Source organism: Trichoderma asperellum, chromosome 7 (assembly GCF_020647865.1).
Source record: "Trichoderma asperellum chromosome 7, complete sequence".
In the NCBI taxonomy this organism is placed as follows: Eukaryota; Fungi; Ascomycota; class Sordariomycetes; order Hypocreales; family Hypocreaceae; genus Trichoderma; species Trichoderma asperellum.
In genome coordinates, this window is record NC_089421.1 from 3,435,077 (window position 1) to 3,452,382 (window position 17,306).

General features: G+C 52.4%; 5 protein-coding genes across 5 annotated transcripts; 3 read left to right on the forward strand and 2 right to left on the reverse strand.

The window, feature by feature from the left end:
• Positions 1–275: 275 nt before the first annotated feature.
• On the forward strand, positions 276–1,490 carry TrAFT101_011852 (uncharacterized protein; the record flags this gene model as incomplete). The annotated part of the gene is made up of 2 exons (XM_066129397.1): positions 276–406; positions 518–1,490. 2 exons carry the CDS (start codon positions 276–278, stop codon positions 1,488–1,490), a joined length of 1,104 nt encoding a protein of 367 aa, XP_065985531.1.
• A 130-nt stretch (positions 1,491–1,620) lies between these two features.
• Positions 1,621–2,336, forward strand: TrAFT101_011853 (mitochondrial 37S ribosomal bS6m domain-containing protein; the record flags this gene model as incomplete). The annotated part of the gene is made up of 3 exons (XM_024902040.2): positions 1,621–1,836; positions 1,905–1,936; positions 2,036–2,336. The coding sequence occupies 3 exons, from the start codon at positions 1,621–1,623 to the stop codon at positions 2,334–2,336; spliced, it is 549 nt and encodes a 182-aa protein (XP_024757718.2).
• Positions 2,337–3,119: 783 nt separating this feature from the next.
• TrAFT101_011854 (uncharacterized protein) lies at positions 3,120–5,385 on the reverse strand (the record flags this gene model as incomplete). Its single annotated transcript, XM_066129398.1, has 5 exons — positions 3,120–3,555; positions 3,621–3,798; positions 3,857–3,939; positions 4,963–5,006; positions 5,299–5,385. The coding sequence occupies 5 exons, from the start codon at positions 5,383–5,385 to the stop codon at positions 3,120–3,122; spliced, it is 828 nt and encodes a 275-aa protein (XP_065985532.1).
• A 1,100-nt stretch (positions 5,386–6,485) lies between these two features.
• On the forward strand, positions 6,486–9,562 carry TrAFT101_011855 (uncharacterized protein). The gene is made up of 2 exons (XM_024908587.2): positions 6,486–6,885; positions 6,968–9,562. Exons 1-2 carry the CDS (start codon positions 6,769–6,771, stop codon positions 9,440–9,442), a joined length of 2,592 nt encoding a protein of 863 aa, XP_024757716.2. The 5' UTR covers positions 6,486–6,768; the 3' UTR covers positions 9,443–9,562.
• Positions 9,563–9,617: 55 nt separating this feature from the next.
• On the reverse strand, positions 9,618–15,324 carry TrAFT101_011856 (uncharacterized protein). Its single transcript, XM_024904234.2, has 3 exons — positions 14,781–15,324; positions 10,492–14,141; positions 9,618–10,410 (listed from the first exon to the last, which is right to left on the reverse strand). Exons 2-3 carry the CDS (start codon positions 13,443–13,445, stop codon positions 10,287–10,289), a joined length of 3,078 nt encoding a protein of 1,025 aa, XP_024757715.2. The 5' UTR covers positions 13,446–14,141; positions 14,781–15,324; the 3' UTR covers positions 9,618–10,286.
• Positions 15,325–17,306: the final 1,982 nt, after the last annotated feature.

Genomic DNA, 17,306 nt, shown 5'->3' on the forward strand with positions numbered 1-17,306 from the left:
GAGCTTCCGACAAACGCGAACCGTGTAGAGAGGTCACATGACCGCGTCTCGTCCCTCTCTAGCGCAACTGTGCCCAAGGAATTGCCCCATTTGTCCGACGGAGTAATAGACTGGCCAATCACGACCTGTTTATATCTGGCAGCTTGAGAGCTGCCACTCGCTGCCTTTTTTTTCTGTCGCAAAGGTGCCCGCCATGCAATGCGACTCTTTCTCGCCCGAGCCATCACCATGACGGGTGCGCCAACCGAGCCGTGATAAGGGTCAACTCACGCTGCATGCATCGCCCCGGCTTTCTAGGCAATGGCCTGAAAAGGCTCGTCAGCGCTCCTCGGAGCCGTCGCAGCTTCGCGACAGTGACCGACGCCGACGTCGAATCAGCTCGGCGATACTGCTTGAAGCAGCTTCAGTACGGCGTCAATTCCCCCCCCCCCCCCCCCCTGCTCTTCTTCTTTGACAAGAGGCAAGGCCTTCTACTTCTACTGCAGCTTCTTCTAACGATTTCTGCCTTGCTTCACAGGACAAGCGACTACGATGCCCACCTCATCCACCGCTTCATCCCGCCTCCCGTCCAGGACACCTATGCCGCCCTCCGCGCATTGAATCTCGAGCTCGTCCGCTTGCCCGAGCTGGTGTCCAATCCCACCATTGGCGTCATGCGCATGAAATTCTGGCAGGAGTCCATCGACAAGACGTTCGCCGGGCAGCCTCCCCGCGAGCCAATCTGCATCCTGCTCCACCGGGGACTGCAGCAGCTCGAGCAAAGGGCCGGTAGCAGCTCGACCACAAAGTCCATCAAATTCTGGGTCTCCCGTCTGATCCGCACCCGTGAGAGGCACATGGACAATCGGCCCTTCGCAACCCTGGCCAGCCTGGAGGACTATGCCGAGCACACGTACTCCACGATCATGTATGCGACTCTAGCATCCATGCCGCTGCGGTCAATGCACGTGGATCACCTGGCCAGCCATATCGGCAAGGCGTGCGGCATCGTCGCTGTGCTTCGGGGTATTCCTATTCTCGCCGCCCCCGCGCAGCCCGTCAGGAGCCCTTCTGGCGTTGAGACCCCGAGCCGCAACCAGGCCATCCTGCTGCCGCTGGATATCATGGCCGAGGAGGGTGTCAAGGAGGAGGAGGTCTTCCGGCAAGGCCCCAACGCCCCCGGGCTGCAGGACGCCATCTTCAAGGTTGCCACCCGCGCCAATGACCATCTGATCACTGCGCGAGAGATGCTCAAGAGGTTAAAAGCGGGGCAGGATCCAGGCCATGAGTTTGAGCATCAGGGCGAGGGGGAGCACCAGTATCTCGAGGAGGAGGAGAGCGACACGGCCCGGGACATACGGCGTGGTTTCGGAACACTGCTAGAGGCCGTTCCCGCAGCACAATGGCTGCTGAGCCTGGAGAAGGCCAACTTCGACCCGTTTGCCGTGAAGAGCAGCGGGTGGAGGCTGCCGTGGGGCATATGGCAGGCTCTCTCCAAGGAGAGGATATAGCAAATATACAATACAACTCATGTACACTACACTTTCAAACAGAAAATATGATGCAATTCATCCAGAATCACACTCAATTACTAGTATAGAGAGGCCTGGGTGACGAAACGCTACCTGTTTGAAAGCATCCATGTATGGCAATAGGCACTGCTTCGCACAATGCGATTATCTGACCCACCCACCTCGGAGTCAGATAAGCCGTCATCCTTCACCACGGCAAAACCTCGGCGCATCAGCTATGCTATGCTCAGATTTCAACCCATCCCGCAATCGCAATCGTAGAAAAAACCACACCATTCAGACCGTGGATGCTGTCGCAAAGATGCTCTACGAACTCATTGCCATTGTAAGGAGAGGTTTCTCGAACGTCTTAACACCATCAGCTTGCTAATCTGTCACTTTTTTCTCCCGCAGGTCCGGCCGGGCAGCCTCACCGAGGTAAAAGAGTATGTCTTCACACAACCAACCACCATGCCGCATACCAATATAGTCTCTTCTTCCTCTCGATCCTCCAACTCATAATTAACAAACAAACAAACAAACAGAATTGCCCAAACCGTCGGTTCCCTCGTCCTCAAGAATGGCGGCGTCATCCGCGGCCTCTCCAACTGGGGCGTCTTCTCCCTCCCCAAGCCAATCTCCATCCACCAGATGAAGCACACCCACGGCCACTACTTCGTCATGCGCTACGACTCCTCTACAAAAGTCCACCAGGATGTTCGATCCACGCTGCGCCTCGAGCCTCGCATGATCCGCGCCGCCCACGTCAAGCTCGGCGACGGCAAACTCGAGACGGTGTCGAGGTTCGGGCCGCCGAAATGGAGGACTCAGGGCAGTGAGGCGTAAAAGAAAAAGGGGGGGAGAATGTGGGGGGAGGGAAAAGAAAGTTGGTGAAATGGATTTGTGATTGGGGGGTTTTTTTTGCAGCCTTCTTCTTTTGTTTTCTTCTTCTTCTTTTTTTTTTGTTGCTTTATAAACCGCATGGAGGCGCGTTTTGGATGCAGAACAACTCAAAAATCATTGGGAACGGGAGTACATGCGCTAGCTGGGATCCAAAAATGGGATTAACGTCGTGTAAGATTATGATGATGTATCAAAAAAATTGAAAAAACAGAGGCGTCGACAAGGGGCTATAGGAAACTATCAATGCTTAGCATCAATGTAAAACGTGGGGAAGGGGGATGAGGCTTCTACACCACGCTGTACAAATTCTTGGTGTTCATAGGGGGCGGCATTGCCACATTATGAGACATTAGATGGCGGTTTCGACAAAGACGGAATGTATAGGAATATGATGTATGATGTATATATATAACATTACATCTACGCCATAGCTTCTTTGACATGCAAAACACAAGTTAAAATATGGTTTTTGTTCAATTGGCGCTTTAAGTCTATATCGTCACATAAAAAAAAATGTAGGCCAGAAGAGCTGAAAGTCTGCACCGTCAGTCTCATCCAGCATCTCTCTCTAAGATCATAGCCAGCCCTTTTTCCTTCAAGCGAAAAAGCGGGTCTCGCTTTGGTTCATAATAAGGATGAAACCTCTCGTGCCGTCAAAAACGTATCGATAAATCTCTACCCCGGATAAGTGTGTTGTGTGAAATGGCTATCGAGATCCTTTCGGTTTCACTGCTCATCGACGTCCATGGTCTCGGTCTTCCCGATGCCCTTCTGCTTGCACCACTCGACGAAATCGTCGATGACGCTTGGCCATGCGCCGTCCTCACTCCAGAATGATAGTGATTCATCCTTCTTGGTCTTTAGGGCGAACTCCAAAATCATATTCCACATGTCCCTGTTGACGGATCTGGTCCACTTCTCGCCCAGAAACGTCTTCCACAGCTCTAGCCAGTCATGTTTGCCTTTCCAAGCCATGCCCGGGGCCGAGAACAGCATGTTCCAGTAGATTAAAGCATTTTCCAAACCCAATGACTTTTGGTCCTTCTCACGGCCGGCGACGAAAGCGTACCTGTAGACTTTCTTGAACAACGCGCTATCTGATGACAGCTCGGAAATAAGTTTCCGCACATGAGAAGCGTGCTCTTGGTGAGAGGCCCCGGCCCTACCAACCGTAAGTATTTGGCTGTTTCAGACTTTGAAATTCAAAGAAAAAGGAAAAAGACTTACCCGCTTGCCTTCCAACCATCGATAAATCCGACTCTGGTGATTTCGCCCACACTCGGGGCTTGCACGAGCTCCAGGACGACGAAAAGCTCAGCATTTTCTAAGCTGACATTAAGTTTTTCGCTTAGGTAGCCCATGGTAGACTCCAGCTCCAGCTTGTCCTTTTCATCATTTTCGTCATCTATCAAGAATGTAAGCTTATGGGATAAACTTTATACCCAGCAGCAACAGGATTTTACCTCTTAGTGAATCAAATAGAGCATCTAATTTCGCATCCAGGGGGGATGGGCCTTTTGCTTCATTGGCCGAGTTCATATAAAATCTAAAATCAATCCGTTAGCCACTGCTGCGGCGCAAACCGTGCATCCTGTGCAAAGACGACAAAGGTGAAGAAATGATGCAGTGCCATCACTTGATAGACGTTTGCGACACTGGATTCGGTCCAATGTAGAATTTCCGTCTTGATGCTCATCCCCGTCTCCCCAGTCATCCAGAGTAGAATATACCGTCCAGGACCATCCTTGGCAGAGCCATCTGCGCCATGCTTCTCCCGCTTCTTCTTGGAGAGCAGGAGAGGAACTGCCTTTGCGACTTTGGACGGCAGATGCTGTTTGACGCCTTTCCAACCCAGCATCATTCTAGGCCCGATGCACGGGATGCATGCGTCCCTGAACTGCTGGGTCTTGGTCGTCTGGTCGTCGTCGCCGTGTCGTCGTCGTCGTCTAGGATGGAGCGCCGGCAGCCAGGACCTATGGGCAATATGCGCAAAGCGAACAGACAAGGAGAAAGATTATAGCAATAGCCAGATAGACGAAGAAAGTAGTATTACAAGAGATGGAATGGTCTGACAACACGCAGGGCGTAAATTAACGCAGTCAAGTGCGAGCTCGGGTCGACTGGAGAAGCTCCCAGGGATCTGGGTTTGCCAGGGAGCCGGGGCGATTGGCAAAGAAGCGTGCTCGAAAATGGATGTTTGAGGCATCCAGAAGACGACAATGCTATACGATCTGGCAAGGTAGCAACTTGGCATGCCGTAGCTTTCTGACGTCTCTGTTTCAGTAGCATCGGCGGCGCTCGGCCATACTCTGGTGAGTGTCCGACAGGACGGGCGGGCTTCGCCTTAGTGGGACCCCCACAGTCAAATCCACACCGATAACAACACTGGAAGCCTGGCGATGCATCATCTCACAGCGAAATTGTCCGAGAAGCGCCGTGAGGAGTCTGATTCGAGGAATATCCGACGGGCTGGATGGGAGGTGGGAGGGGGGGCACATCGGGGAAAATTCCAGGCGGAGATTTGAGGCTCGAAAGGGGCTGAATGAGGAGTTGAAAGAGGGCGACTTACGCATCAACGGCCTCATTGAGCTTGTAGCCGGTTGACTTGAGATACTGCAAACCACCAGCACGTTAGCGACGAACTCACGGGATCAGAGCCACTCGATCGGGATGCACGATTGCTTGCCGCGGCCGTAGCCTCACATGGCCAGCAGCTGCGGTCGAAGCCGAAACGGTCAGCCTCATGTCAGCCTCATGGTGCCGACCCAATTTTCTGCCCCGTCTGCGTGCCATGTCGTGATCCATGGACCAGCAAGGCCAGGGCCCGGGGAGATCCCCGTTGGCCTTCGGCCAGGTTGCCGGCAACGGCTCAGGATAAGGGAAAAGCAACGTTATCTCAACGTACCCGAGTCGCCTGACGTTCCGAGACCCCAGTCAGGGAAACGAACTGTGCGAGGAGGATCTTCTGTTGCGCCAGCGAGGGAGGAGGCATCGTTGCGAGAAGAGGAAGGTCGGCAGCCTTGGGTGATGAGCCGAGTCACACGAGCGTCTTTGCGCGCGGAGAAGAGGCTGCGTCGCTGTAGCTTGTTGGATAAAGCACCGAGAAGCCCCCCGTAAGTTTGTATGTAGCTCTGCCTGGCGTCGGAGACGAGAGAGCTGCCGTGGACTGTGCAGGAGCAGGGCGTCGATCGGAATCGGGCGAGTCAGCGATGGCGTTTCGCTTCCAAGGCGTCGAGTCGACGAGCGGCGGCTTGGATCAAATCGGCGGCTTGGATCAAATCGGCGGTTGTGCACGCACACGACGGTTCGAAGACGGCGGCGTTGTGGAGTTTGGAGAGCGTCTCGTCGGCCTGTCTGTCTGCAGTATGAGGTGCGAGATGCGAGATCTGCGTCCAGCAAAGGGCAGATCGTGGAACGCTCAGAGCGGCTGCAGCAGGACGAGAGGAGAGGATGCCAGCGGCTTTGCTTGTGTCTGGCAAAGAACAGAAGATGGACGCACGCAAGGCTGCGATGGTGGGGTTCTGGGTTGGGTAGGTATGGATGATGTGGATGCTGCGGGCTGGGCTACTAGAAAAAGTCGCTGCCGCATAGTAGCTGCAGTGGTCGTAGCAGAGCAGCAGCTGTAGTAGCGAGCGAGGCTTTCAGCGTGGCGAGAAGAGTGCCTTAGGCGGTTAATAGGGCACATGTAATCTGCCGCGTTTGCGAGGATTCGCCTTCGACATCGATCGTTTGGATCTTGGCAGCCCGCAGCAGTTATTGACAAGGACAAGATGAAATTTCCAGGCTCTTTCGGCTCACCACAAGCGGCTGGTCTGGGCAGCAGTTGAGCGCTGCCGCTCTGCGGATACTGGACACATGCTGTTGCTATTTGTCTCGCAGCGAGTCTCTTGGCGTATGTATACAATGTTTTGCATGGATCGTATTCTACACCAATAATTTTTTTTTCTTTTTTTTTTCTTCATCATCATCAGCTTCTTCTTCTTCATCTCCTTCTCTTAATAGTACTTTTATTGTTGCAATTTACACGATGCCTTGGCAATTGTCTTGGGTGCCTTTGCACTGACACATGTCTAATGAGGATCAATAACATAGCCACCAAACAGCGCCACAGCCCACTATAACGGCATATGCTTCAGTGCATGTTACCGCTAAGGAACAGGCCATGGATGTCATCAATCAACGCGCTTTAGCAGTCTGTGCACAAGCACCAAGACGCGTCTCTTATCGTTTATCAGTTGACGGCATCCAAACATTGATTTTACAGGTACCTACCTAGTACTGCTTCGCATTATAGTGGCTGCATACCTGCACATGCACACTCCAACTTCTTCATGTCCAAAGCAGCAGCAGCGGCAGCAAGCTGAGGTTGTTGCCCATGCTCTATACCATGGCTGCTCCTCATTCCTCAGAGGATGAAAACTACGGGATTGACCCCTCCGTGCCGTTCAAGGGCGTCATTGTCTGCTGCACCGACATCCCGACTGATCAACGGGTTCGTTTCGTTTCTCAATGCTCTACGCTCTGGCGGACATCGCCCACAAGTGCTAACAAACACTCGGCTCTTGCTCGAACAGACGGACATTGCCCAAAAGGTGGCCGAGCTCGGCGGCGTCCACAAGTACGATCTCACGCCAGACGTTACGCATCTCGTCGTCGGTGGCTACGACACCCCCAAGTATCGCCATGTTGCGCGCGAGCGAGTCGACATCAAGGCCATGGACGCCGGCTGGATCATTGCCGTCAGCGAGCTGTGGAAAAAGGACGAGGAAATCAATCTTGCCGCGCTGGAAAAGAGCTACCAATTGAAGCCACTGGAAACGAGCGGTGCCGAGCCCTGGTCGGAAGAAGAGGAATCGCCAGCCGCAAGAGGATCTCTGCTGGTGTGTCTGACGGGCTTTGGCGAGCAGAGAGACAAGATTGCCGAGACGGTTAAGCAGAACGGAGGTCGTTTCACCGGAGACTTGACCAGGAGATGCACGCATCTGATCGTCAACAAGCCCGAGGGCAAGAAGTTTACGGCCGCCAAGTCGTGGGGTGTGCACACGGTCACCTTGGACTGGCTCAGCCAGAGCGTCGAGCGCGGCATGATTCTGGAAGAAGCCAAGTTTGATCCGCTGCTACCTGCGGAGGAGCAGGGCGTTGGTGCTTGGGTAAAGACAGATCCCAGAAGGTCGTCCCTGGGGAAGAGGGCAAGGTCAGCGGTCCTACACGGCGGGCCAGACGAGGGTGTAAGGAAGCTGCGCAAGACGGCCAGCATGAAGCTGAGCTCGCAGAGAAACGACCTCTGGGGAGACATTCTAGGTAGATCTGCATCAAGAGAGTACTCGTTTGCTCACGAGAATCCGCTCAAGGAGGAAGCACAAGCACAAGCACGGCCACCTGCACCAACGCCAACTTCCGAAGTTCCCACGCAGCCGGGCTACTCTCTCCAGGAGGACCAAGGCGTCTTTGTCAACTGCACCTTTTTCATCCATGGATTTCCGCCGCAAAGGTCATCCATACTGGAACAGACAATTACCACTCTCGGCGGCAACATTGCGGCGTCGCTACAATCTCCTGCTATGCTGTCTGAGCCAACAGACCCCGAACATTACCGATTCCTCATTGTCCCCCAAACCTCACAACCCGATACCCATCCCACAGTACCAAACGAACACATCCACGTCATTACCGAGTTTTACATTGAAAATTGCCTGCATAACAGGCGATTCTTTAGCCCCAACGAGCAGGTGCTCGGGCGACCGTTCCCCCTTTTCCCCATCCCCGGCTTTTCAAGCATGATCATCTGTAGCGCCGCCTTCACCGGGATAGAGCTCAACCAGGTGGCAAGAAGCGTAACTCAGCTAGGAGGCAAGTATGAAGAGGAATTTCGACGGTCGACAAACGTGCTGGTGTGCAAGTCTCTCGTGTCGATGCGCAGAGAGAAACTGAAGTGCGCGCTGGACTGGGGCGTGCCCATTGTCTCGGCAGACTGGCTTTGGGAATGCATATCCAGCGCTGGTCTGGTCCCCATAGAAGACTTTATATACCCCGAGATTAAGAAACGTCGCGTAAAACGACGAGATCCTTTTGTCAACGAAGAAGACGAGCCCGCCCCAGCAAAAGAGGCTCCTCATCCTCGAAGAGAAAAGGATGCACCAGCAGACACAGAAGCAAAGCCTACAGCCCGGCCTCCCAAGCCCCCCATCGGCGCTGGCGTCGATACCACGGCATTTGACAACGACGCTCCTGAGAAAAGCCGTGTTAGGCAGCATACGCTCGAGTCGATTACATCCGCAGACTTCATGACAGCACAAACCCATCCAGTTGAAAGTGTCCGCGCAGCAGATACTCCTCCTCCTCTATCTGAGCTATCTTCCGCCGCGCTCAATGTGTCACCAAAGCTACCAGCTGCCAAAGTCAATGTCCCGCGCACCATATCTGCGCCGGCCAAGATGCCCGATGGCAATAGCAAAGAACAACCGATCCCTCCAGCACTCGATCCTCCTCATCCGCCTCCGCCATCAGCCCCTGAACCTTCCAAACCCTCAAAACCACCGAATCCAGTCCCTGGATCAACAACCACAACAAAACAGACAGAAGAAGAAGAAGAAGAAGAAGAAGAAGAAAAAGTAGCCGAAAAGCAACGCCAGCTCGCCGCCGCCGCCGAACTCCGTCAAGGCCTCACATCCGCCCTCTCCGACCTCATCCCCCTCCCCCCAAAGTCCACTTCCCTCAGCGCCAACCACCACCACCAACCTAACCAATCCGCCCCCATCACCCGCCGCCGTCGCCAAAAGATCCTCGGCCGCGCCATAAGCAACGCCTCCAACGCCAGCAGCGCCGCCAGCATCGACGCCGTCCTCCCTCGAGTTGCTGCCGCCGCGCTCCACGATGACGACGATGAAGAGCATCAGCAGGGGCAGTCTCCGCCGGCGACGCAGCTCGGGTATCGCGATCCGGAGGCCATGGAGACAAAGGCCATGCTGATGAGTAGGATGACGGGTGCTGCTGAGGGGGGAGCGGCAGAGATGCTTGGACGGACGAGATCTTCTACTAGGAGGAAGTGAAGGGTATATGTAAATTGGCTAGAGGATATTTTAAGCGTTTATTGCTGGATTTTGTATAATGACGGTGTGATCAATGTGAAGAGTTTTACAAGTTTTATGAAACTAGATAATGAAGTATATAAAAAAAAAAAAATAGTAAAAAAAAAGTTCAAGCAAATGGAGAAATTAATCAGTTGCTTGCTATAAGAGTAATGGCATTGATATAAGTATTTAACCTATTGCGCACAGTAGACATACACATCACTTCATAGACTAACAATCCAAATATAAAACAGAAACTGTACGCAAACACAGTCGTGTATATATAATTCAAGCTCTTCCCCAAACACAGCGCAATAGATATATACAAATATCCTCGTTATATGCAATATCCTGCCAAAACAGGCCAAAACATGCCCCTTTCAAGGGAACGAAATAAGGAAAAAAAGGAAAGGAAAAAAAAAAAAAGGGCTGGCAACGACCGATTTTTCCTACTGGGTATCTATCATCTCAACAAACAAAAGAAATGAGAAAATCAAAAATGCTTCGTCCAAAAGGCTCAGGCTATTTTTTTTTTTTTTTGTTCATGTCAGAAGAGAAAGAACAGAATAAACGAAAGCCCGCATATACACATTGACGGAAATATAAGAACAAGAGAAAGGAAAGAGAAGCAAGAGAGCTGTAACAAAAACGAATGCATCAGTGCAGTGTTGCTTAGCCTTTCTTCGCCAAACGCCACGACATTTTCCTCCTTCCATCCTCAGAATGCAAATTAGGAAAAGAGAGTAAAGAAATAAATGTTTGGTACTTTTCAACCATGGCCATGGGCTATATCCGAGTCGATATCCAGTTGTCGCACGGCAGCTTAATATGAAACGGGAAGCTTGGATGCAGAAGCCGGTCTCTTAATCTCCTCGCTCGAAAGTACATCCTCTCTATCAGAGAGCTGTTCCGACTGCATCAGTGCCCAGCGATGCTCCAACTCCTCTCTATAACGCATTACTGTTAGCACACACACACACACACACACACATTCTACAAAGGAAGAGAAAAGAAAAGAAAACACTCACTGAGAGCCCTCAATCGTCCTCACCCCCATACCCTCAAGCACCTTAATCAACCTTCTCAGCGTCCTCTCCCGCCTAAACAACACAATGACATCTCCCCTCGGCCGTCCATCCCTCGACGGAAGCCGCGTACCACGCTCCCCCATCATGAAATGCGCCTTCATGACGCGCCGGTTCCACACCACATCCATCAAGTCATCGATGCGCACATCAAAGTTGACCGGTTCCTTGAGCACGCCCCATCGCACAGGGTGACCCTCCTTGAGTACTTGGTGCTCCAGGAAGCGTCCCTCCTTTGTCCAGTGCAAGTACTGCGTGACTCGGGATGAGCTGGTGTAGAGGCGCGACTTGATCTGGTCAATGCGAAAGTCGTCTTTCGTCAGGGAAGCACCGCTCCAGAGATCCGTGTCGGTGAAATCCGCCGTGTCGTCGACAAGGATGCGGTATGGCCGAATAGACGGGGACAGTGTCCTGGCACGCTTGCTGATGGGGCCGCTTCCTGAAACCGGTGATTCGGGCGCCATCATATGGTTTTCGCTGCCGCCGTCAGATGTCAAATCTGTTGATGACCCGTCATGGTCGGCTGTCGCTCCGTTGAAGGAATAGTTGTTCTTTCGCTTACTCGACTGGGATAAATGGTGCGCATCGTTAGAGGGGGCTCCTTGGCTGCGGCGGCTTGCCTTGACGCCCGAAGGCCTGCCAATGTTCTTGAATCCAGACTTGGCTCGCAGTAGAGCCAGTTTTGGATCGTTGTAAAAGTTGTGAATAATCCTCGACACATTGAACGCCGCGCCCTGCTCTAGCCATAGCTCATGTAGACGCTGACGCATCCACTCCAGGGGATGGATGTCGAGCCCGTATTTGCCCAGCTCGCTCAAGGTCTCGCACAGCCGGAAGAGGGTGTCGTATGAAGTGATACTACCCTTTCCGGACGTGGTATACTTCTTGCTCAGGAGCTGGTAAGGGCTGATTTCGCCCTCGTCCAAGAACTCGAGAATCTTCAAGCCGCGGTTCACCTGCCGTCCCAGTTGGAACCTCGTAGAGGCCTTGTCTACGCCCTTGTCCTTGGACTGCATGGCCTGCTGGTGCTTCTCCCGCCACTGGTTCAGCGGCGGCTCAATCAAGCTCTTGATGTCGGGCCACTTGGGATCCCAATAAGGATGGCTTGGGTCAATCTTTTCCAGGGGCACGCCCTCAATGATTTCTGGATAGGTGTATTCTCGGCCGTTGTGTTTCAGAACAAGCGTCTCGCGGGTGATCTTGGGGAGGTCTGGATGGTCTGCGGAGTCTGAGGGCTGAGGCGAATACTCGATAGAGCGTGGCGTAGGGCTATTGAGATCCCGAGACGAAGGGCGACTTGGGATGTTGGCTGGTGTGAATCCCGAGCTAAACGTGTACGCTCTAACTGGCTCATGGCGGTGCTCTCTAGGCGCCGACAGCTGGTGATGTTGATGCTGATGCTCGGACTGGTAGATAGCTGGTCGGCTGGAAGGCAGTACTCGCCTCTCCGAGACCACGGGCTTAGGCTCGTCAGGTTGCTGCTGCTGAAAGTCCTTTGAATTGGCGATTTCAGTTGACTGTATGGCGTGCTGAGCAAATCCAGCCGCAGCAGCGAGTGCTTCTTGGGCAGCCTGCTCTTTTCTCACCTGGAGGTTCTGCAGATTCAGCTGTGCCGTCTCCTGCTCGCGTCTATCATCTCGCTGATCCCGGACCGGTTCCTTCTTCTCCTCGGCGTCCTTTCTAGTTTCTTCCTGTGCAGATCCTTGTCGTGACGTCTCTGTGGCAATCTCTGTCTTGGTTTCACGCGGTGATAGTGTTACCGCCGCATTTCGTGGGGAACTCTCGGAAACTCCGTTTGATGTTTCATCCTCTTGAGGAATGCTACGAGGAGAAAGCTCTCTGTCCGCGGCCGGTGACTCGCCGGAGCCTCGGTCTTTGCGCAGAGCCGCACCGTGGCAGCCCTGTCGATTCCACTCACAGTTGCCGCATTTCTGGAAAAGAGGCCCGCCGATGATGATGCAGTCGTCAAAGGCGCCTTGGTTCTTGTCGCAAGAGATACATCGCTGCTCTTGAACCTCGCCAATGGCCTGAATCATGCAAGATAGCCACTTGACGCCCTTGGCTTCGGTGTGCTCGTAAATGCCGGCGAGGTGGTCGGCAGTAAACTTACGGCCGCGTCGAATCTTGACCGGGCGCTTGATGGGCAGGCCGAGAATAGCTTTGACCCACTGATTCCACGGCTCTGTCTTGTTGATGGGTCCAATGACTCGTCCGTCTGCGTCGACAAGATCAACAATGGGCTCGATTGGCTCTTGGAGAATGCCCTTGAAAGAGGCAAGAGACGGTGTTATTGGCGTGATGGCGGTCTTGGCTGCCACCTGTCTTGTAACAATGGCCGGGAGAGACATGGGCGCTTGCTGTGAACCTTGCTCGTTCCAATACTCTACTCCTTCCATCTCGGTGGCTTCACCATCAGCCAGGTTTCTAGAAGCATCAATGGCCTTCTTGTTAATGAGTTCTCCCGCAGTACCGTTGCCAGCAGCCTGGACCTTGGCGGCAACCTCTCGTTTCTCTTGGAACCAGCGAATCATGGTCTCTGTAACTTTTTCTCTCTGCTGCAGCCAATCTTGTTCATCGTGCCGGTAGTTGCGCTCAATGGCGAGTATCCTGTCCGTCTTTCCGTCGCACTCAGTAACAACCTGGGCCAACTCCTTGTCGACTTGACTCAGTTCCAGCGCCAGCCTCTCGCGCAGCTTGCTCAGCTGGTTTCGCCTTCCGTCCAAGGTGCCCAGTTCGACTTTGGCCTCTGTCAGGGCCAGTTGGTACTTCCTCTCGGCCTCGGAATGCTGAGTTTCCTGCTTTGCGTTGAAATCTCTCCAGAATTTGCCCTCAGCCTCGTCCCAGACGAACTGATGTTCGTGGGGGGGAAGATCCTCCCATGTGGCCGCCTCTTCCATTCTCTCTTCTTCTTTCGTTTTTGATTTGTCTTCAATCTCTCTTTCTCTCTTTTTGGTGAATCTGGTTGTCGAATTTGATTGTTTCGAATGAGTCGGGTGTAAGTGCTGTTTAAGAGTAAGTTGTGAGGGCAGGTTATATATGATACTGTAACACAAAAAGAGCAAATAAATAATCAAATTCGTCTCGTTTCTTTTCCTTCTTTGTCTGCCTAGTTTCGAAATGGGAAGAGAGTCGATATCGGCGGTAATGTGGCCAGTGAGTTGGAAGCTGTAGTTTGGCGTATCGAGTCTACGGCAATAGATGTTCTTGTTCTTGTCGTCTTAATCCCCCAATGGTATACGCGAGGCTCAACCATAGTCTCAGGCAAGTGCCGAGTACAGAAGATGGCAATCCGGCGGTATGGCGGTATGGCGGTATAGTAGTTCCAAGGCTTGTTCCTCCTTTTCTCTTGTTGCTCTTTTCAGATGTATGAGACCATTGGTTTAATGAATATGGATTTATGGCAGAGTCAAGGATGGTCGCAGGATCCAATTGCCGGTGACACCGAAGAAGAGAACGATGATAATGCAGCCAAAGTAGAAGACGATGCTATTGGTCTGTGGCGATATGCTTGGGTCGTTTAGGTTGGTTAAGTTGAGCTTGTATAGTTAATCTGACTGAAACAGGCGAGGATAGCAAGGTCTGGTTTCCCGGAGCTGCGGCCAGTGGCCAAGGTTAGTCGCCACGCAATGGAAGGGTAGAAAAAGAAGAAGAGAAGAACAAGAGGCAGAAGCGGTTGCTCGGAGATGAATATGGCGGGCGTCTATATGAATATCAAAGGGACATGCGAGTACAAGCCGAGCCCACTCCAGGATTCTCCATAGCTGTGGAGAGGCACAGTCAGGTAAGCCGGCGGCGTGATACACGCCCAGGCACTAGGCAAAAGCGAGACGGTGGTGCTAACACTAGAATTTGTCTGCAAGGTGGACAAGGAGCGGCCATGTTAGACAGGGAATAATACGCCGGCTGCCTGGCTGCGGCTGCTGCGGTAGTGCAACGTCCATCCATATAGCTAATATACAGATGAGACAGACCAGCTTGACAGGATTGACGGAACCATGTCAGGCAGGGTCTCTGCTGTCTTCCTCTATGTTCGCAGGGGGTGTATAAAACGAGAGAAGAACAAGAGAGGGAAGAAGCAGGAGAAACAACAGCGAGTCCCAGCCGCGGCTCTGGGTGCCGTCAATGCAGGAGACTGACTGGACTGCCTTTGCTCGACGATGGCAGCCGCATCGGGGAAGAAGCCCATGGCAGGTTGAATTGGTTGGCAAGACGAGCAGTGAACATTGACTAACCTGGTTCGTAATGCTTCAATACGCATCACGGTCGTATTACTGATCACAGTGAAGGCCAAACGGTGTTTTGCAGCCCTGGCCGGTGGAAAATATTCCGGCAGCGTATACGGCGTAGGAAAAGGAAACCCCCACAGTGGGAAAAGGCTGTCTGGCAGGCTATATATCGCCCAGCCTCTTGTCTGGTTCTATCCGGCAGCCTATTTTCTATCCCCGGAGAGCGGCATCAAGGACAGCTCAGGACAGATACGTAAGCGTTGTAGAGCGAGGGCCGGTAGAAGGCGGGAAAGTGGCCAGTTGAGGCTGGAAGGGGAAAATCAGGCGAATCACGAAGAAAGGAAGAAGAGGATGGGAGAAGCAGGGAGGGCGTGCAGGATGAAGCATCAGATAAGAGGGTGTTTTTGGGGGAGGGGTGGGCTGGACAAGGGGAGGGGGGTGTGTTATATGGAGGAGAGCAAAGGCGAAGAAGGGAAATGCGAAGGAAGAGGAAGAAGAGGAGCGGGAAGAATGAGGTGGGAGAGACGACGAAGAAGAATTACGCAGATGGGAAAATGGAGAAGGGGGAGAAGAAGAAGAAGGCGAAGAAGAGCGTGGAAGCCGGAGAAATAATGGCAGCGAGAGAGGGAGAGAGAAGAAAAGAAAGAGCTGGAGCTGGAAGAGAGACAAGCGAGACGAGACGAGTACAAGGACGAGCCAACGCGATAGGAGCAGCAGCTGAGGGCCAGCAGCCACGGCAGGCAAGGACTAGGTAGCTGCAAGGTACTGCCAGTCTTTAGTAGGTAGTATATTAGAGGTACAGGTAGTAGTACTAGTAGTAGTATTCACGCTGCCTTTGGATGGGTTCCAGCTGGCAGGTATTCACATCGCCAGTCCGGTAGCAGTGCTGCAGGTAGGGGGGGCCTATTATTAGACGCCGCTGCGGGTGTCTGCCACCTGCCAGCCGCAGCGATAGTCGAGGCATTACGGATAGGTTAGCTAATCCGGCGGTGGTTTGATGCGGCTCAGCCTTGGTTGCTGATTATTTATCTCTGGCGTGTCTTTATATGAATTAGAAATGCATCACTTGCTATCCATACTCCCACGTAAGAACGGGCCGCCAAAGCCAAAACCAAACCAGAGAAAATGAAATCAAATCAAATAAGAACACCCAGACTGCAGGTTGCCCAGCTAGGTACTATATTTACTGCACAATTACCTATACCTACTAGGGAGTACCCTCATCGCATGAAGGCAGTACATCCAGGTACCTGCTTGCGTGCTGCTCCTACTACCCGCCACCATTGCCTGCATCTGGTATCTACCACTATACTGATCCGGCAAACGGCCGGTACAGATTCAGACGCGCTGCCTGTCAACGATATGCAGGTACCTGCTCCCACCGGTTCGGTTTGCATCGTCGGCTCTATCCTGTGCAAAAATTGACTAAAGCGGCAAATGCCCCATCCCCTTAAAAAACAAAAGTCACGCCGTCGTAGCAGCGATGCGATAGCCTGCCGTAAAGCCAGTAGCGCTGCCATTACAGTGGCCATTAGCCTAATCCGCCGAACAGCAGCAAGCCGCAGCCAGGGGAGCATTAGTAGTAGGTTAAGGCATGTACATGGAGGTACCTGTATGTATGTATGTATATGTATGCAGAGGTTATTATCAATCAATCAGCCAAAGGGCGTCCAAGTCTATCCAGGTGCCTGAACTGGTAATATTGGCATTCCCCTTTAGTGATGACCTGAAAGCAGAGGCCCGTACGTCATATACATACATGACCTCAGATAATGCTAGTAACTTGGAAGGCACCTACGATGTATACACTCGTCACATCGAACCACGCATCGTAAAATAGACGGCCAACACGGACATCAAACGTCAATCTCGCTAATGATTTTAACATTTAGACCATCTTCCTATAACCAAAAAGTAAAAATCGCGGCCAAAGTTGCCAGCACCATCCCCATGTCTTCGTTTTCAGCTCCTTTCGTTTCTTTTTCTGCGAGCTAAGCCTCTTAGCCTCCCCCACTGGCCAAACCTTGGGCAAACTAGGCACCGCAAAATAGGAACTATTTTGCCAATGGATTGAATAGTAGTTCCCGCGTTAGGGACCGGAGTTACGGACTTTGGCCAAGAAAAATAAAAAGGAATAACTGGAGAAGCGAGGGCTTGTTATCTTTTGGGGCGTTTTCTCTTTTTGCCCGCTTTATGTATGTATGTATGCTTGCGGTGGCACCTCGACATAAGACAGATGTCAATCAACGGCAGTTTGAAAAAAAAAAAAGACAGACTTACAAGAAGACATGCATAAGCCAACGCCATCGACTGACTACTGCAGCAAAATTGTCTCACTTGTCGCGAGTGCCGCTCTCAAAAGAATACATGCTGCTTACTCATGCTGCTTTAAATTGTCATTGCTGATCCCGTGCTCGCAGCCATGTTTGATGCCTTGGAGTACTGTGTGATACCGGCGGATACTGTGGCATCAATCCCCCCCCCACGCAGAGCATACGAGTTATACCTATACCTACTACATACTACAAAGTA